General features: G+C 31.9%; 1 protein-coding gene and 1 pseudogene across 2 annotated transcripts; one reads left to right on the top strand and one right to left on the bottom strand.

The window, feature by feature from the left end:
• Positions 1–280: 280 nt before the first annotated feature.
• LOC148204329 (serine carboxypeptidase II-2-like) lies at positions 281–5547 on the bottom strand. The gene is made up of 10 exons (XM_088107528.1): positions 5215–5547; positions 4983–5090; positions 4673–4768; positions 4352–4444; positions 3996–4081; positions 3647–3910; positions 3413–3552; positions 1375–1470; positions 749–854; positions 281–641 (listed from the first exon to the last, which is right to left on the bottom strand). The coding sequence occupies exons 1-10, from the start codon at positions 5483–5485 to the stop codon at positions 480–482; spliced, it is 1422 nt and encodes a 473-aa protein (XP_087963654.1). The 5' UTR covers positions 5486–5547; the 3' UTR covers positions 281–479.
• An 8147-nt stretch (positions 5548–13694) lies between these two features.
• LOC124834513 (putative LRR receptor-like serine/threonine-protein kinase At2g24230 pseudogene) lies at positions 13695–16813 on the top strand (annotated as a pseudogene). The gene is made up of 2 exons (XR_015784480.1): positions 13695–13789; positions 13923–16813. The product of XR_015784480.1 is annotated as a putative LRR receptor-like serine/threonine-protein kinase At2g24230 pseudogene (transcript).
• Positions 16814–21624: the final 4811 nt, after the last annotated feature.

Raw genomic sequence — 21624 nt, 5'->3', positions numbered from 1 at the left:
ATTAAATTAATTTAATGCAGAGTTAATTTAAATTGTATGCTGATGATATTCTTTTAATGTACAGATTGATTCTTCTTAAACTTTATTATGTGAGATTTAATTTATTTAAATAGAATAATACTGCTAGACAAAAATTATGGACATTACACTATAAATTAATTTAATATATTTTCAAAATTTCATCAAACAAGCGATCTTTTTCATTTCCATTTCAATTCATTTAATTTTTTCTTAACTTTTCCTAGCGATCGTTTTTCTCAATAATTTTCTTGGATAAATCTATCATACCAAACTTCATCCATTTTATTTCCATCATTACATATGATCCTAAAATTAAACAGTGAACAGCACAAGTCTGACTTACGCAATATTAAAAATAAAAAAAGAAAAGTAGAAAAAAAATGGAGTCAATAGAGAACATTTTTAAACATAAAATAATGCAACAGAGGAGGGTCCCGTGGTAACGGTAAAGGTAAATTTCAAGAGGCACTGTGAAGCTCAAGATCAGGCATTGATGTTCCTGCTAAGAAGTTTTGGAAGAGTGTGAGAGCAAGTTTTGGTTTATGCAAAGGAACTTCATGCCCTGCACCCCTTACAACCACAAACGTAAGGCCATCGTATTCTTGGGTCCATCCTCCTACCTGTTTCATTTATATCACGTAGCAGTGCACATGGGTCTTAATAACAGAAAATAAACTAAGAGAAACCAAGTCACAAGAAATACAAAACTCATTGTGGAATCACTTACCTCCACATCATCATACCATGCACGCCAAGGACTCACGGTAGGTAGCTTCAGAGCATTTATGCTATAGCGAGTAGACGTGACAGGTATCACCGTGTCCGTATTACCACTGATATGATCAAGGACATTGAAATTATTTTGTACATTTAGATGATGTGAAATCATGAATTTGATCAAGAGGGTTTCAGATCATAAGTAATTAGCCAATTGTACAAGGCAGCGTAACAGATGCTGAGAATCACTTTCAAGCTCTTGGCCCACTTTACATATATATTTATGACATCAAACAAACGAGTAAACCCGTATAAAGACAGAGGTATTAGGTTAAATTAACCATTTGATCCTTTTACAAAAACTTGTCCTTTTAGTCCCTACACTTAAAAGAACTCCTTTTGGTCTGTACATATATCATTTTTAATCCCTTTTGTTCCTTTTCATAGGGACTAAAAGACAAAAATATGTATAGGGAGAGAAATTTAAAACGGTATGTGTAAAAAAAAATATTTATAGGGAGAGAGAAATTTAAAACGGGGTGTAAGAATAAAATGGATCCTTTACCTATATAGACTAAAAGGTAAAGTTTTTGTAACCTATAGGTTTAAATCTAGATATAAGAAAATAACACTAACCTGAACACCCATATCTTCAAACCCACGTCAATAAGTTCATGATAAATATCGAGCACTGTTATTGGAGAATCCTTCCAGTTTGAATTTACCACGTCACTGCAAAAAATGAGAATAAGAGGATTGTGTTGCCTGTAAGTTTGGTAAAAGAAACCAAACAGGAGCAAATAGAGAGATATAAACAAAAGGTACGACAATACATTTTATGTTGTTCCTACAATCCCTAAAGTTGCTACCAATTATCAAAATCTCGAAATGATGTAGTTGCAGGGATTCTTAAATTATTAAAACGATAGTAAAAATAACAAGAAATGAAAATATCAAGACATGTGTGGTCATATGAAAAATGACAAGACAAGATACATTTGTAAATAAGGAGATATGGGCTTTGGCACCGATTGTGAAAAAAGATTAACAAAAAATCAGTTAAAATGACTTGAGGACAGATGAGAACCACCTATGGTAGTTGGAGACCAAAGCCCTATAAACCCCACACTAGAGTCTTATATTTGAAAAAAAGAGCAAGAGAAAAATTCTTACAAAGGTCGTCTTTATCTCGAAGATGAAACTAGGTGGCATTCAAGTTACCTAATGTTAGAGGCATTCTTGACTTTTAAAGATGCCTTTAATTTGTTGGATATGTAAGACAAGAATTTTGGTGTTGAATTGTCCAAAAAATATGGTAGTGGGCCAATAGAAGAAGATTGGAAGCATGTTAGGTCAATTATACTCTCGATATAGGAACTTGTTCGAGCCGGTCACCAAGACAAACATTTGACTCTGATACCACTAATGGGTCTTTCGAGAGAGAGATCACATAGAGATACAACTCAATGAGACATGAGCCCAATCCACACATAAGGGATTAGCACTACCTCCAACCCAAAACCTTAAGACAATGAATTTATGGGTTTTCATCCTTATATGGTGTTCAACTTTCTCATTTTTACTTAATGTGGGACTTAGACTCACACTTGGATTCCCAACAGAAGAGTGTGTACTCGAGGCTCATCTTGATGAATTCAATTCAATCTAGATGGAGCAGCTCCAAGTCATCGATATCAAGGTAGAAGATGAAGATGCACTGATAATGCTCATCATCCTACTAGAACTTGGCAAGTTCTTTTGAGTATAGGAAAGGATTGCATTACGCATGAAGAGGTGAAGTCTAGCCTCTAGACAAGGCAGTTTCGCCTTAACATTTGAGAGAGTAGAAAATGCGTCTTCTTTTGGGTTGGTGTTCTTCAAGAAAAACCCAACATCCAAAAGTCGAGGAAGATAGATTAATCCTAAAGATGCTTACATATATTGCAAGCAGTCGGGGCATTAGAAGATAGATTGTCCAATATTGGGAAAATAGGATTAGGTGGCAACTATAGCTCAGAAAGTGGAGTCATTTGTGATGATCACGTGTTGAGCATTGTCTCAAGACAACAGTGATTTGATAGGTGGGTGTTGAACCACATGAGTCCTCAAAGGGACTGGTTTACCATATTTGATTAGTTGAAAGGTTATAACATTTTGGTGGGCAGAGATACTTCTTGTAAGACAATTGGTGTAGGCTTTGTACAGATAAGGATGTACGATGACATCATTCATACATTGATCAGTATTAAGTACCATACAAAATCATGGTGACGGAGAATGAGTTAAGAAATGTAGTCAAAGAGTAGGGCAAAGTTATTCAAGAGAAATGTGCCATTGTGTCTCAAACAAACACTTGGCAGCAACGAAATGATGAAAAAATTGCATGGATATGGGAGAGAAGGTGAATGAGATATGTCCAGTGTGGTGGAGACGGTAAGGGATCACTAGAGTAATTTAGGGTGGATGTTGCCATAGGAGAGAAAGCAAGACAGAATATTTTCACCTGTGACATTCTAAAGCCTTTCCCATCCCAGTTCACATAAACCTTATTTGGAGCTTACACTTTTCTGTTTTTCCTTCTATATTTTTGTTTTAAATCAAATCATTTTATATTCGCATCAAATACTGTGGATGCAAATAGAAAATTTTCAAGTGCTTCTCAAGTGATCATTACCTGCAGGTATCCCATGTAGCAGGCTTATGATCTAGATCAACATGAAGAGCTGTTTGGACCTCAGGTCGATTGAAGTATGCAGTGGAGTGACTTTCGGTGCATGGATCATATGGTGCATTGAGACCGAGTCTACCAATTCTCTGTAGCATGACATAACACAACAATAATAATTATATGTACTACAAACCTGTCACGTGCACTGTACAATCATATTTAAAATATATTCACACTTACATTCTTTCTTCTCACCAGCCCACTTAGCTGACTAACATTGCCATGGCACGGTGGTGTATACAGACTGTATGGGTCTATATTTCCAAGTTCGTTATAAGCAATATCCCAAATTTTATCACAAGCATGTGACGGGTGTTCAACTGATTGAAAATCACAAAGTTGGTTCAAAAGCTTGTATGTTTGATCCGAAATCAAACCAGTTGACCACATAAACTCGAACATCCCTAATTGATCATGATAATCATCCGTCAGAGCATTTCCTACCTGCAGCAGAGATATATAGATTAAACTAATAATAAGAAGTGACACAAATCAAATATTTATTTTTATGCAAAATTAGAACCCATACCATGAAACCTTTCAGATTTATAGCATTTTCTTTACTAGCTGAGTTGTACCTAACAATAACTTGGCTAAGTTGAGGAACGTAATGCCCTGATACATGAGATTAATGATTGAACAATATGAATTAGAGCATGTTAAAATCTATTAAGACCAAAATCAAAGAACTCGAACATACACATAAAACAAACAGAGCAGTATTGAAGTGCCAAATCTATTTCAGTTGACAACATAACCACTACTAGCAAACAATGACTTTAAAAAAAAACAATGAAACAAAACAGAAAAACAGAAAAATCTCAAGATCAGAATATCAATTACTTTCAATTTGAGCACAAACTTAAGCTGAGCAACATTGTTTACCTCCATAGCTCTCACCAACAATTAAAAAGTCGTTTCTTCTATACTGAGGGAAACGCTCAAACCATTTCAGCAGAAATGCTAAATTGTCCTCAGCTGCACAAAAAGCTTGATTAATTTAACTTGCACAAATTTATACGTAGCAATATAAGGTGACAGCTGTAGGGGAGTTAACCTTAACCATTCAATCTTCTTTGATTTAACCAAAACCAATATTAATAATCACTGAACGGTAAAGATCCCTGCTATCTCCTAATATGCTTATGTGTGTATACATGTGCAAATGTGAACCTGAAACAGGAAGCTGAATGAAAATTGCACTACCTGTCCTTTTATCGCCATTGTTCAGCAGGTCGGATCCGTTAATTGAATATGAAAATCCAACCCCAACAGGAGTGTCAAGAAAAAGAACGTTGGCAACTAAAAAACAAAAAAGTGGTTAAGTAATACAACTGTTCTCATATAATATAACCTCTTCAACTTTCATCTTCTATGTTTTCTTCTCAGATAAGTTTTCTCATAACTCTTCCAAAACAATTTTTTTTTCTTTACATTTTCTCTCCTACAAAATTGTACGGAAAAGTTTCTCCCAACATGACCTGAAAGTGGAAAAGGAAGGTTGGGGACACCTCACCTCGGTTCCAAGAATAGGGATTGGGATGAAGAGTCTTGCCATCTGGATTTATATAAAAGGGTCCAATTTCCTCGGACTGTCCGTAAGCAATGGATGAACAACCAGGTCCTGCGTGCATGAACACCAAATGTTTGATTTCGTGTCAATCGATCGTTAACAATGTTATATGTAGTAGCAGAAGAACTAAAACAAAGGTGAATAGTTAGCTAGTGAAGAGTAAGATTGAACTGGCCTCCATTGAGCCATAAAAGAAGGGGCTTGGAATGAGGATCTTCAAGGGCCTCGATGAACCAGTAGAAGAGTGTTCTCTCAGCATTTTCATCGACGGTGATGTACCCAGCGTAGTGTGCGAAGCTAACGTTGAAGGTTTGACCCGGGAGCGTACCGACCCGGTCCTTTTGTTGTTGGAGCAACGGAGGGTCCGTGGAAAAGGAGGTTGCAAAACCGCCGCATAACAATAGAGTGGCTATGCACAACATTTCCGACCACCCGCGTTGCGCCATTTGCCACTCGACGCCGGAACTCCCTGGATCTGTCACTGGTTACAGATAATTCACACCCTTTGCATTGGTTTCATTAAAGGATTTTATATAAATAAAAAAATATATTTTTTAGCCCTTTATTTTGGTTTTTAATTAAATCTTATTCATTATATTTTAAAAAATTAATTTAGCTTTTTCTTTAAATGGGTTTATACAATAAAGCAGCGAACTTTCTAATTTTATACCCTTCCCTTCGTCTAGTTATCCCGCCCAACCATTTCACTGTGGTTTAATCGTACACGTAATTTTTTTTGTCTGGAATAAGTCTTCCACCTATTTTTTATTTTAATTAAATTTTAATTTTGAAAAATTAAAACAATTAAATCATTACTATTAGTTCCTTACCGTTAAAGAGATGTTAGTTGATGTGTTGTTCTTTTTAACTTTTTCAATATTTTTAATTATTTTTACTTTTTAATTTATTTAAAAAAATAAAAAATTTGTCTTGTCATTCTCATGTCATCGTGTCATGCATTAGTCTCAATTTGGTCTCTATATTTTTATTTTTATCTCAATTTAGTCTTGTATTGTATTTTTATTTTGTCTCAATTTAGTCTTAGTTTTTTTTAAAAATTAAACAATTTTGTTTTTTGATAAATTCAAACAAAATTTAATTTGTATATAAATATCTACAAATATTTTTATTAAAATTGATAATTTTATTAAATATTTTTAACAATATTAAATTTATTTATATTTATATTTAGTTAATTATATAAAGGATAATTATGTTCTTTAAAAAACAGTGACATGACATGTGGAATTTTTAAATGATGAGACTCAATGAACAAATTATTGACCTGAAAATGAAATTTCATATCATTGATGTGAAATTTCACATTTTAAAAAAAATGGAGAAATTTTTCATGAGAAGAGTAATTGAAGATAGTTTCTTCTTCTATGATCTTCCATATTAATTAGAACTTTTGTTTCTTCTTCTATGATATTTTATAGGTTTAATAGCCAATTTAGTCCTCATTTTCGTTGAAAAATCTCAATTTAGTCCCTCGTTATAAAAGTGTTTTGAATTAGTCCTAACTTTTAAAATAGTGGGTCAGATTGGTCCTTTCTGTTAAATATAAGTTAACAAAATTAATGGATGATGATGTGACACAACTTAAAGCTATTAAACCTATTTTATATTAAGTAAAATTTTCATGAAATTTTCTCCAATTTTTTATTTTAAAAAAATTATTTATTTATTTTTTAGATCTCCATACTGATAAGATATTGTCCGCTTTGGGCCAAACCCTCACGGATTTGCTTTTGGTATCACTCCAAAAAGCCTCTTAGCAATGGAGGTATCTTATGTGTATATAAACCCATGTCCATCTCTTATTTTATCGGATGTGGGACTTTGTTTGTACCCAACATAAATTGAGACAAAATAAAAATATAGAAACTGAATTAAGACAAAATCAAAATACAGGAATCAAGTTGAGACTAATACAATGACATATAGTTTGCCAATGACAATGACACGTTGTACTAATAGTATCACATCATATTGTCATTGTCAGATACCACATATGAGCTTAACACGTGATACTTCTTTATTTTAAAAAAATTTTAAACTAAAAATATTTTAAAAATTCAAAAAATACAAACTGACGCGTGATATCCTCTTTAACCGTGTTAGTATGAAACTAACGACAATAACCTAATTACTTCATCTTTTCAAAAGTAAATACCCAATTAAGACAAAAAATAAGCAAGAGCCTTATCTGAGAAAAATTACTAAAAATAGAAACTATATGTATGATTAAATCTTTCACTAATTACATATAATTTTGAGTAGTATGCTTTGTCACTCACTTTTATTTATTTATAAGAGTACGAGTCTCTCTAACTTATTTACTAATAATTTCTTAAGATGTATTGGGTATACGTTTCTTTAGACTAACTTCACAAGTCTTTATAGACTAAATAACAAGTTATTTTGTGTTTACGAGGAAATTCTAACTGAGAGGGTGTTACAAACCTTTTATCTAGAATTTTAACTTTATTGAGTAAAGAATTTATAAGTATAAATCATCTCTAAAAATTTGTTTATAACATGCAATGATTCTACTTAGGACTTAAAGCTTTACGGTTTTCTTTATGTAAGAATTTACATAGTGGTATGTCGTATACATTTTTAAGTTGATTCTCCCTGCAAAAACTTCCTTTTATAAACTTCCTAAATTGGACCATTGATGTTTGTCTTTATGTTGATGCTTTTTTTTAAGATGTTTGTCTTATCTAACATATTTTGTTAGGGACATGTTTTTTCTTTTAAAACTCATTAGTTGTTCTATCAACTGTGGATTGAACATATAATGTTGTGTCAAAATCATTCTTAGGATGAGTTTCAATTCAACATTTTACCACTTTAAGATGTCTACTTGTAACTCTATCTTGTGTTTATTACATATAAAATGCATCTAAGTCAAAACATAAAATATAAGAGTTGAAACCTATTTTAAAAACTTTTGAATTTTTTTTGCAATAAATAGTATGATGAAGTGTATGTTGGGTGCCACATGAATCAAGCCCAATGTCATGAAAAGGCACACCTCAAGTTTATAAACACTAACTCTTAGTGGTGATATGAACTGAGCACCACAAAACTCGCTGAGTGCAACTTTACTCGTGCCGAGCACCATTTTCGTGTAAGTGCACGTGCTCAGCTCATAACATGTGGCATTGGGCACCAATTTTGATGGCATGGCATCTATGGCTAATTTCTCCCTAGTTTTTAAAGGAAAGGGGGTCTTTTGGTAATTCTAAAGTGGTGAACACAATTTTGAAGACATTTAGGGTTGTTAGGGTTTTTTTAGTCCTTTATTCTCCTCTTTAATTATCAATCCTCTCTCATTGTTATTTTTTTTTTCTTTTTAGGTTCTTATGACAATGAAAAATTATTCATTTTATTGAGGTTAGATGTAATCAACTAAATTATTATGTATTTGGTAATGTTTTTATATCAAACTTTTATTTGACATTAGTATTTAGTTTTTATGTTTAATGTTGGTTGTGGTTTAATTATCCATAATTGGAGAAAAATTATAATTTTTAATTTAGAATTGAAACAAAATATCTAATGAAATTGATATTTAGGAACGAAGTTTGATTCACTACTTAAGGAAGAGGGTGAGTTAGATGTGAGAGACTTAGAAGTGTTTAATCTAGCTTTATTACGTAACGGGAAATGGAGACTGGGCAAAGTGAATAAGAAACATTGTAGTGGAGGAAAACAAGTTAAGACTCAAGGAAGCATGTTTCAAATAAGAAAATATCATTTTAGAGCAACTAAGACTCTTGAACTTAATGCATGGTTGCTCATTGAGGATTCAAGGAATTGGAACTTGATAAGTTATCATAAACTCAAAGTCACTAGATATAGGATTTGAGTAATATTGTGAGTTGATTTTGACATGAATTTAGAATTGAAATTATTGGATATGCATGAGAATGAAGTTGATGAAATCTAGTATTGACATTTGTAAATATTTTATGTTCATTTCTCCTTGCACTCCAATTGTTTGATAAAAATACAAAAAGAGTTTCTTTGTGTTTTATTGTGTTTTGTCGTTTAATTAAGTTGTGAATTGTGATAGTTGTCATGTGTTAGTCCTTATGAGGTGAACTATATTTATTACTTGTTAGGTGCGACCGATACACTTGTCATTTTTAATTAATAGAAATCAACATACAACAAAATTAAAAATAGAATAATGGGCAAACACTAATATTTTTTGACAGTTTTGCAATAGTTAATGAAGTTTCAACTTGTCCAAAAGAGGGGTGGATGTGACAAGTCATCTGTGTATAATGTGTTTTTAAAAAGTTCCATTTTTTTTCATAAAACTTGGAGATTGTACATAATTTTTATATTAAATTTCAAACGAAAAACTAAGGTTAACTCAATAACAATATCACATAAACAAAATATAAGCATATTACGAATTATAAAAAATAAATAATGCAGCATATATCAAACATACAAAAAAATACATTAAACATAAAAGAAATACTTTAATATAAATATACAAAAGAAATATTAAAAACATATGTAAAAATAAATAAATAAAATTTATGAACCTGGGAGCGTGAAACTACTTATAGCTTGGCATTCAAATGTTTGGAGTAGTAAGTGGGGAATTAAGAAACCTGAACAAAAATACAGAAACAATGCATTAGACACCAAGCATTAAGAAAAAAATGATGAACGAACCTTGCACTTTCGCAATGGGAAGAAAAGGGAGGAAAAAGATTGGTGGTGGTCGTAACAACAACAACGAGGAGGAAATTGGAGAGAAGGGAAGGGATGAAAGGGTAATGGCAACGTGAAAGCAATGGCGATAGTGTAGAATGATAAAGCAAAATGGGAAGGGTGCAGTGCAGATCGAAAAAAGAAAGAAAAAAAGGAAGGAGAGTGGCGGCGAAGTGTGGAGGAAGGGAGAAAGCAATTGGAAGGTGATAATGGTGGAATGGAACAATGGAGGTTTCAAAAATGACTTTCGCACTGACGAAAGAAAAGTGACGTAAAAATTTTGCGTAAATTTATCCTAGATAACGTTTAGGCTTCGATTATTTATAAAATTGGTGCCTATATACCTCTTAGGCTTTTGTTCTATTAATAATCAAAGCCTAAAAGTTTCCACTAAAATAATAAAATACAAATTTATATGACAATTTTAAAATTTTCTTCAATGCTTAGGTCCTGACTCTCTTGAAATCGAAGCATATAAGATATATAGGTTTTGATTTCTAAAGAACCGCAACTTATATCTTATGCTAAAATAAAATAATTAAAAAAAATGAAATTTTGAAGTTTTTATGAATTTATACGTTCTGGTTCCGTAGGAATCGAAGTGCATACAACATTTATGCTTTTCTAACATCCCAAAATTGCAATAGTATTAACACTATCGTAGGATAGTTCACACGTCAATAAAACTAGAACAGTCAGAAGAAAAACATATATGAACTTTTATAGTTATCCAAGAGTAACCATAATAGTATAACATATATTAGGAGAAGAGATAAACTACTATTCAACACAACTCTGTAACACTTGAGAGTTAAAGCATAGGTAGAAGTTTATCAAAAGAAACTACACTAAAATATAAACATATATACAACATCAACAACTAAGAAGTGTAAGACAAGTCTTTTGCTCCATGGTCTTTCATTAATTCATAAGAATAAACACAAAATTGATAAAAAAATACTCAGAAACACTTAACATCTAATCTAGAGATAGCTTATCATCTGCTCACATCATGAATATGATCATTGTAACCCAAGAGATGAACAAATAAAAACACAAAAAAAAAGGGTAAGTTAGTTTATCAAAGAAACACACATAAGCATCATTTATATCCATCATTCAAACAATTCAACTATCAATCACTAAACAATATTCACACACATTTCAACATCTAACTCTAGACTGACCATCCAGATACATGTATCGATATCGAACTATAGAGGCTCTACCTTTGAGGTGGTATATCAACAACAACAACCTCATCAACAATCACCACACTCCAAGGTTAATCCTTTCAAGCATCTATGGCTAACAGATAACTAATAGACTAGGAACGTCCAACTACTCTCTACCACATAATCATCCTTCTCTTCTTGAGACTAGAGGTCATTAAGAGCGTTAGGATAACCTCTAATTACTAGCTTCCTATATCAATATTTACACTTACACACATAACCATTTAAAGGAATTCTCCATGAACTCCTTATAACCATCATTCACATGCCATCATACCTTTCAATCATATCACAAAATATAAGGTACATCATTAAACCATTCACAAATAAACATAGTAAAGAAACTCTTAAAATTAGCAAGAAAACCTAGACTTGCTCGCTTAACGAGAGAAAAACCAGAGAGCTCTCACAGCTAAGCGAACTGGTTCGCTTCTCCTGCAACCAACACCTAATACCCTACAAACTCGCCCAGCGAGTCAAAATCACTCGCTCAAGTAGTGCGAAAACAGAGAACTCCTATAAACCAGCAAGGAAGCTCGCTCAGCCCCTAAAACTCATTGCCAAAACCCTTATTTACTCGTTCTGCGAACAATTTGCTCACTCAGCCCCTCTCCATAAACCAGCAGGCCTTCAATTATGCCAAAGACACCACTCCAACCTCACATGTCCTCTCCCATGCACTTCCACTAATTTCTAACAATTCTAAATGGTAATCTAAGCTACAGCAAACCTGTATATATGCACATAACCCAATCTAAACAAGTTTTAAATCCTTCTACCATGAAATTCCCATTCAAAATCAACTCAATTTCCACTTTATAGACTAAAATTCAAATCTATCAATTCTTACTCATAACCAAGCAACTTAGGGGTCTGAACAAGTCCAAATGGACTAAAAACCAAACCCCAAACTCTCCATTCTACCTAAACTCTTCTATTTCTAAAATTCATTACTCAAAACCTTAAAATATACTTAAAAGTCAATAAACAACACAATTTATCATTTACTATGCTATTCTAGACCATCTATATGTTCAATCATCATCCAAATCAGTCCTAAATGACCCCACCAGAGATATCAAATTATCATTTCTTTCATTTTATCATATCTTCTAAAAGTCAACTACCAACCCTTCCCTTTTGACCCAAATGATCTAAAATCTTTATAATCTAAATTTTTAAATTCAACAATTCAACCAAAAATAACAGTACCATCTCACTAAATTATCATCAACAAGGTTAATCCAATCATACACATACTCATAAAATATATCGAGCATCATACCCCTAATTTCACTTAATCAAAACAATATTTTCACCAAGTCATTTATTTCTAACATAACTAAACCATATCATCATTATAAAATTCATCATGCATACTTGAAATGAAATACTCAAATCATAAAAACTATATTCCATTACCATGCTAATAGGGTTATGTGTCTTTTCCTAATTTTAAAGAATCACTCGTATGCTAGGGTTAATTAAGAATTAACTAAATGTCAAATGTAAAATTGGTTGAGTTAACTTTAATTTAAATAGTCTTATATATGCATTTGGGTTTGTTATGTTTCTAAAGATAGATGTTTTTCCTGTAATGTCCTTATTAAAGAGATTCAACTCCTTTTATGGTTTTTGAGTTCACTTTCGAAGCTATGAGAGTTATTTACCTTACCTTGATTCTTATCTTGAGATACTATTTCAAGTGGCTAATTTTCTTAGAGTTATCCTTCGGAATTCCTTACAAAGAAGGCATTTTCTTTCTCATTTTTAAGTCTCCATCTATTTTCTAATTTCTTTTGCAAAATATTTTTATTTTACATGTTTTTTATTATATTCCTTCTAGGAATGAATCATTATGAGAAGAGCATGCTTTATTATATTCTTACTTTGAACCGTAACGGAGAAACAACAGCCAATGGACCCAGAAAAAAAGTGATAAATACTCAATGAAGAATCATTGAATTCCCACCAACATTTCTTCATACATTCACCAACCTCTTCCTCAACGCTATTCCCATTCAATTCCCTCTCATTTATGACCCGACCACACCCCAACCTTGCTCTTTACTTTTCCTTACTCATTCATATTGTCCTGCATGATTCACAGTCTCTACCTTGTTCATTTACTGAGTCAAAAAATTTAAAATCTATTAAAAAAGTCTTGTTTTGTTTCTTAGAGATCTAGCTTTGCTCCGTATGCTCTGCCACAGAAATAAAGTACCCTAGCTTTAAGTTTAAGACAAAGACATCAATATATAGTTTGTTTCTTGCATTAGGTTAGAACACATTCACTTGTTTACCATATATAATTAAGTTAAAATCTTATTTTATAATTTGATTATGTAAGATGAAGTTAGATTTAAAATTTATTTCTTAATGATATTAAAATCATAAATTTAAATATACCTTAATAATATTTGTTATTTATTAAAATTTATTTTGTTATTGAAAAATTTATTATTTATTATCTATTATCGAATCACTATTATTGAATTAATTATTATGTCTATTCTCGTATACAAATTATATGTTTCAACGTGATTGAAATGTATTTGGAAGTTTTACATAGAGTATAAATAAAACCAATTTACAGAAGGGAATTTTGCAAATCTCATTTTACAACAAATATAATGGTATAGGATTGAGTTGGAGTTAAAATTGACTTTTTAAAGCATGGTTTTGTTTCTTTAAACTCTATAAATCCAGTCAAAGAAGGGTCTCTCAGATGTTTTTTGTAGAAGTCCACAACCTTTGTGTTATGTTACATCAGAGGTACTTCATTTTTCCTTAAAAAATCTTCGTACTAGTAATTGCAAGTTGCAACCCTGTTGTAAGTTAATCCTTCTACTCTATTCTTCACTACAGCAAAAACATAAAGCATGATTTTTTTTTTCTGTTTTATCAGTATTTTCCTTCGGAGACTGAGTATTACAGATAGTGCATGGAGATATGGAATGTAGAAAAGCACTGGAGTATGCTTAATTATTCTAGTGTTGAAGTTCTGAGAGGGGCATTTTCCATGTTGGTGGAGGCTTTGCCGTGAGTGACTAACTATCTTGCATCATTTCTCAGTAACCGACATCTCTCCTTGGTGATGGCTTTGGGAGTGTTCGGTTCTGTTCTAGTTCTGACACTCTTCTTCAAGCACTTATCATCCCAGCAACCAAACACTGATGATTTCTTTGTGTCTGAGTTCTTGAAGAAGATGGGCTTAGCATCCTCCCAGGTCTACAACTTTTCTGATTCTGTCTGTTCATTTCGAGGGGTTTCATGTGATGCCAAGAAAGAACATGTTATTGGGTTAGTCTTTTCTGGCATGGACCTTTCTGGTCCCATTCCAGACACCACCATAGGTAAGCTCACCAAGCTTCGATCTTTGGACCTTAGCCACAACAAAATCACCGACTTGACTCCTGATTTCTGGAGTTTTAGCTTGCTCAACAACCTTAACCTCTCCGGCAATAAGATTTCTGGTTCATTGACTAACAACATAGGAAACTTTGGTTTGCTGGAAGTATTGGACTTGTCCAGCAACAATTTCTCTGGGCCAATTCCTGAAGCTATCAGTTCCCTCGTGAGTCTGAAAGTCATCAAACTTGACCACAACAGGTTTGAGCAAAGAATACCTTCTGGGATTCTTAAGTGTCGTTCTCTTGTTTCAATTGATCTTTCTTCAAATCAGCTAAGTGGGACAGTTCCGGATGATTTTGGTGCTGCTTTTCCTAATCTCGTTACCTTGAACCTTGCTGGGAATAGTATTAATGGCAGTGATTCTGATATTTCTGGGTTGAAGTCCATTGTGAGTCTGAATATATCTGGAAATTCCTTTCAGGGTTCTGTGATGAAGTTATTTCAGGGAAGGCTTGAGGTCATGGATCTTAGAAGAAACCAATTTGAAGGTCGCATTTCTCAGGTACATTCCATCTCTAATTACAATTGGTCTTATTTAGTTTATCTGGATTTGTCAGAGAATCTGCTGGATGGAGAAATTTCCCAAAATTTGATTGAATACAAGAACCTAAAACACCTTAATATTGCCCACAATAGATTTAGCAGACAGAAATTCCCCAAGGTTGAAATGCTATCTGGATTGGAATATCTGAACTTGTCCAAAACTAGTCTCATTGGTTACATTCCTGCTAAAATCTCCCAACTTCGAAATTTGAGTACACTTGATGTTTCTATGAATCATCTAACAGGGAAAATCCCTTCACTAAAAAATAGAAACCTCCGAGTTCTTGACCTTTCAAACAACAATCTGAGTGGAGATATCCCATCATCAGTCATAGAGAAACTTCCTTCAATGCAGAAATACAACTTCTCTTATAATAACTTATCCTTCTGTGCTTTGGAAATCAAATCAGCCATCATCCAAAGAGCATTCTATGGATCAGTGAACAGTTGCCCCATTGCTGCAAACCCAAGTCTTCTGAAAAAAAGAGCCACCGAAAATAAGGGAATGAAGCTAGCTCTAGCATTGACCTTCTCAATGATCTGCTTGATTGCTGGGCTTATGCTTCTAGCTTTTCGTTGCCATAAGAAAACAAAACCATGGCCTGTTAAACAAACTTCATACAATGAAGTGCATAACATGTCAGGTCCCTTTTCATTCCACACTGATTCAACAACATGGGTGGCTGATGTTAAGCAAGCAACATCAGTCCCAGTAGTAATCTTTGACAAGCCACTATTAAATATCACATTTGCAGACCTCTTGGCCGCAACTTCAAATTTTGATAGGGGTACCCTTTTGGCTGAAGGGAAATTCGGGCCAGTTTATAGAGGATTTCTACCAGGTGGTATTCACGTAGCAGTAAAAGTTCTGGTGGTTGGATCCACTCTTACGGATAAAGAAGCTGCAAGAGAACTTGAGTATCTTGGAAGAATAAAGCATCCCAATCTTGTTCCTCTAACAGGATATTGTGTAGCTGGGGATCAGAGAATTGCTATATATGACTACATGGAGAATGGAAACTTGCAAAATTTGCTCTATGACTTGCCACTTGGTGTACTTCAAAATACAGATGACTGGAGCACAGATACATGGGAAGAAGATGCGAGTAATGGGATTGAAAATTCTGGATCAGAAGGAGGTCTCACAACTTGGAGATTTCGCCATAAAATCGCACTTGGCACTGCTCGAGCATTGGCATTTCTGCATCATGGATGCTCCCCACCAATCATTCACAGAGATGTTAAAGCTAGCAGTGTATATTTGGATTACAACTTAGAGCCAAGACTCTCTGATTTTGGGCTGGCTAAGATTTTTGGGAGTGGCTTGGATGAAGAGAGTGCACTTTGTTCACCTGGCTATGTTCCACCAGAGTTTTCTCAACAAGAATTTTGCACCTCAACTCCAAAATCTGATGTGTATTGCTTTGGGGTTGTTCTCTTTGAGCTGCTATCTGGGAAGAAACCGGTTGCAGATGATTATCCTGATGTAAAGGAAGCAACTTTGGTTAGCTGGGTGAGAGGGTTAGTGAGAGAGAACAGAGGTTCAAGAGCCATTGATCCAAAAATTCGTTATACTGGAGCAGAAGAGCAAATGGAAGAAGCCCTTAAGATTGGTTATCTCTGCACTGCCGATCTTCCTTCCAAGCGACCCAGCATGCAGCAGGTACTTGGACTTCTTAAAGACATCGAACCTTCTAATTAGCATCACCATAAACAAATGTTGTCGTTTTCTTTTCATTTTATCACTTTGACTTTTGATACTGTAGGAGAATGAGTGTCACGTCAAACCATGAAGTAAATGTAAATCGCTTCAAATATTCAAAGTATGTTTTTCATGTTTGACCAACCTCTTAATATGGCAGTTATGCAACGCGTTTAGTCAATCATTTATTGTAGTTTTTTTCTTTTTTTACAAAAGCATCCTTCTTCTATAATTTTTTTGAAAACTATTTATTGATTTTTAAAAAAAATTAATATGAATAAGTTAAGTTGTATATATAAGGAGGGTCACACAAATTTAGTATAAAATATTTTTAAATTTGGATGGTATTAAGCTAGTACAACTTCAATATAAAATATTATGTGTTATAAAATGTTTGAATTAAAGTCATATCGTTTTAGAACTATATACTTAACTTAGTAACTTTTTTAAATCCATCCATTTCATTAATTTTTCTAAAAAATTGTACCAATTTGTCTATTTTTTTTTCTTCCTTTTACAACTCTGCTACATTGATATTTAATATACATGTTTGATATCTTCTCGATACATTTTTACTAGTTACCTTTTTTATTTTCCATTTCTTTTAAAATTTAAATACTATTTTGGTTTATATTTTCATTAAATTTATTTAATTTAGTTCTAATTTTTTCTATCAATTTAGTTCTATTTTTTGTTAATTTTATTTAATTTAACTTTAATTGAATAAAATTAATAAAATTTAGAATTAAATTGAAAAAAAAAATATTACTATTGAATTAAATAAATTCAACGAAAATAAGAACAAATTATTTTAAGCATTTCAATTTGTTAATGCTCAATCTGTGAAATATATTAATTTCTGTTAAATTTTGTTTGGTGACTTTGTTGTCTGGCAACAGTGATTGACTAGAGTTTAAAAAAAAGTATAAAAATGGTATATATTTCAATGGTTATATTGAGCATACTTTTAATTAAATTCAGTGATATATATATATATATATATATATATAGTTATTATTAGTATTATGAGATTTAAAAATCAAGGAGTATGAAAGATGGTGATATGTATTGTTTTTTATTAAAAGTGAAATCGATAAAAGAGATCAATAAAAATAATAATTATAGAAGAAGCTACTTTTAAAAGAACATCGAGTCAAAGAAAATTTGAAGTAATTGGTTTTGGAGTCTAATATTAATTATCATCTACCATTAATGTACGATGATAACAAATAATAATAGTAAGTTTTGATGGAATGAGTATCTCATCTGAGTGAGATAATAAAGAAAAACATGATCTAATCTAGAATTGCATTTGGAATTGTATATTACAAAAATTGTAATCTAGAATATAAATTTTATATTTTAAATTGTGTCAAAATATAAAATAAAAAAATGTTTTAAATTACACATTTTAGAATATAAAATAAAAAATATATTTTGGAATGTACATTTTAAAATGTAAAAGAAAAATCATTATAAATTGTATAATTCACAATATAAGAAATGTCTTTTTATAAGGGCAAAAGTATATTTTCAATTAGCTTATGGAGGTGCAAGGAGAAATGTACGGGAGTGTGGGAAGAACTTGCCCAAATTGTATGCAACAAAGAAAACATAAGAAGACCCAAATAGAGCAAGTTAGAACTTACAAGACATGTCGTCCTACATAAAACATGAATTCATTTTTGAACATCAAACCATCTACAACATGCAAAAGTTTACTCGTACATATCCAGGATGTAATTAAAACCAAACAATTGTAATTAAACTACATAGTGTTGCAAACAATGATAAGAGAAACCTCAAATATTCGAATAAAATGTAATTAAACTTAATTATTATTTATGTTAAAGAAGATAAGTTGTCTAATATATTGTCTTATTTATCTTCCTCATGGTCTAATTATGAAACAACTTATACATTTGACTTTATGTTAACATTTAATTCTCATAAAAATAAATATAAACTAAATCAAATGCATAACTTATGTTAACATTTAATTCTCATGAAAGTAAATCTAAACTAAATCAATTGCAGGGATATATTACTTTCATCAAATAATCAATCATAATCGCACTAATGGTATTGTAATCTAAATGATATAATATTTATATTCAAAAAGAATCCTCTTACCTACTACATTAAAATCAAAAGCAAATCACAAAATTATTTTAAAGTTTACAAATAAAGTAACTATTGTAAAAAGATCACCAATTATGTACAATGATAACTAACGGTTAGAATTCCAAATGTGAGTTTATGTACCATATTGGATAAAATTGAGAAAATAAAACATCATATAAAATTGCATATTTATTAACTCATTGTTTCAAAGTTTTTAGTAGAAAGTAATGTCAATTCTTTATATAGTTAAACTCATTTTATTAGTGTTGTATCTCTTCAGCTCTATGTATTGAAAGACTTTCAGATAAATGTATCTCGTAAACATGCAACCAACAATTATAAGTTTTTCAGTCTTATAAATATAAGTGTCTTTCCATGGAGCAATAAATAATGATCTTACATAAATGCACACATTGATATATTTGCATGTTCCAAAGTGTTATAAAAATGTTACAAAGTGATACCAAATGCAAAATTGATAATGTATTCAGTTATGTGAAGGTATTTAGTTTTTTTTCTTCTACCGAAATAGTGTATTTTTTTACACAAATTACTGAAATGAGCATATTCAAAATAAATTACAACTTTTGGATAAGCTATGCTGGATGAACATGACTTCAACTTTGAATTTTATAGAATATGACTTCAACGTTGAATATAGTTATAATACGAGAAGTCGTATACCTCTTTCACGATTTCTGTGTTAAAGGTGATTGCCAAAGTCATAAAGATAAAGAACGAATTTTAATTTATTTTATTTTTAAATCAAAAGACATTGTGTTCCTTACACAATTTAAGTGTTAATTCAGTTTAAGTGAAGTCGTAAAGGGCAAGACGATTTCTAATTTTGAAGGCTGAAATTAAAAGTCGTGTTCATAAAATTATCGTAAAAGGAATGTACGACTTCTAATTTTAAAAATTGTTAACGACTTTTATAAAATTTAAAGTTGAAGTTGTGTTCATAGAACTCAAAAGCTCTGTAATTAATTTTGAATCTACCAATTTAGTAATTTGTGTACACAAGTATGTATATACTATTTCTGTAAAAAAATCCTTTATCAACCATGAGAGGTTAGAATACTTTCTTTCTCTTTGTAGTCAAGGCATAAGTTATAGAATTCTCGTGGAAGACAAAATTATTTAATAAAAAAGATTATTTGTTTTCTATGTAAAAAACGAAATCTCACCATGCTATAAGTAAGCATTTAAACCGGCTAAAAGAAAGTTTTAACTAGATAAATAATTTGACATTAATTTAAATCAATAGTTTAGTTAGTTCGGACACAATTTTAAAACATAAACTATATATTAAGATCAAACGTTATCTACTCACTCACACTAATCTAAGCCTAAGGCTTACAATTTAAACAAAACAAATACATAAAATCATAAACTCTTCATCTTGTTTAAAGGGGTTCAAAACATCAAATAAACTATTCAAGTTCAACACTATTCATTAAAAATAAAAATACACAAAAAAAAGATGTTTAACATATTTCAAATCATAATGGGTAAGCTTGGTAAACATTATGATAATTATAATCGTATTGGTAAAATTTTAAAACATTTGACTGAATAGTAGAAACAACACATGATAAGATCTAATTAAAGAAGGTCTAAGAGAATGAATTGGTACAAAAAGCAAAAGAGAGAATAAATACAATAAGAGTTTAAAACACATTATCAAAACTATTAAAGAAGACTTACAACACAAATGCATACAATATTAGAATAAAATACGTGTCTAAAATTTTCCTTAAACATCTTCATAAATAAAAAAACTATAAAATACATTTTCTTTTTTTCAACTAGAATTTTAGTTATTAGTTCATAATTTAAAAACAAAGATATTGTTTAAAAAGATAAGTGAATCAACCAAATAATCTCCAAATTCTTTGTATTTATTATTTGTAAAATCAATTATAATTTACAAATATATTCATTAGCCATTGTAACGAATGAAGGAGAAGTGGAGGGAAATGCAGCTACTAGGAAGGGACACGTGGAAGAAGAAACTGTGAGAATGGACACGTGTAAAAGGGTGAGAGCACGTAAAGAGAATGTGCTATTAAAGGATTTTGTTCGGTGAGGAAAGCATGACTCTGGTATGATCTATTTTCTATTTCCTCAGCTGAGATCTGACTTCATCTCTTTCTCTCTGAAACTGCACCTTCCTTTACACCCTTCTTCTCTTCTTCTACTTCAGGTTGAATCATACACTTTGGGGAATTCTTGCTTGAAGAATATTAGAATTTTTCTATACTGTTATATTGTTTAGTTCTTGTTCTTGTTGTAAACAAATTTCACAAAGTTTAATGTTGCATTATGTTAAATAAACTTCCCTATTTCATTGATGCTTTCATTGACGTCAATTGCTGAGAATACTCAGATGAAGGACATGCAAACCCAACTCACTTCCATTTTGAATTGGATCGAGAAACAATTGGATCGTGATAAAACAAATCGAGATTTGCTCCTTCAATTTCAAACTGCAAACAACGATCGTATGGATCAAATGCATAAATTGTTTGATTCTTTAACGCATAGAGACAATCGGCATATTGATGCTTCGAACTCAAATGGGTCGTCGTTGCTAGTGACTCCCTCCGCTTCTGCGCTGTCGGTACGCAACATCTCATTGGGGTTTCCTCATTTTGATGGCACAAACTGGATTTAGAATGGATTTTCAAAGCCGAGCAGTTTTTTAATTATCATCATACCTCGGATCAAGAGAGAGTCGACATAGCTTCTATTCATTTTGAGAAGGATGTGATTCCGTGGTTTCAAATGTTACACCGTATGGCGGTAGTTCGTACATGGTCAGATT

This window comes from Vigna umbellata, chromosome 2, assembly GCF_029865625.1.
Source record: "Vigna umbellata cultivar VRB3 chromosome 2, Vumbellata_1.0, whole genome shotgun sequence".
Classification (NCBI taxonomy): Eukaryota; Viridiplantae; Streptophyta; class Magnoliopsida; order Fabales; family Fabaceae; genus Vigna; species Vigna umbellata.
This window is presented reverse-complemented; position numbering and strand designations above follow the sequence as displayed.

Excerpts from the sequence above, each read along its gene's own strand:
- LOC148204329 (XM_088107528.1), bottom strand. The coding sequence starts at position 5,485 with ATGGCGCAACGCGGGTGGTCGGAAATGTTGTGCATAGCCACTCTATTG. Across the intron at positions 4,082-4,351 it reads TGTTGGTGAGAGCTATGGAG|GGCATTACGTTCCTCAACTT; the intron begins GTAAACAATGTT and ends CTCATGTATCAG. Across the intron at positions 3,911-3,995 it reads TAAATCTGAAAGGTTTCATG|GTAGGAAATGCTCTGACGGA; the intron begins GTATGGGTTCTA and ends TCTCTGCTGCAG.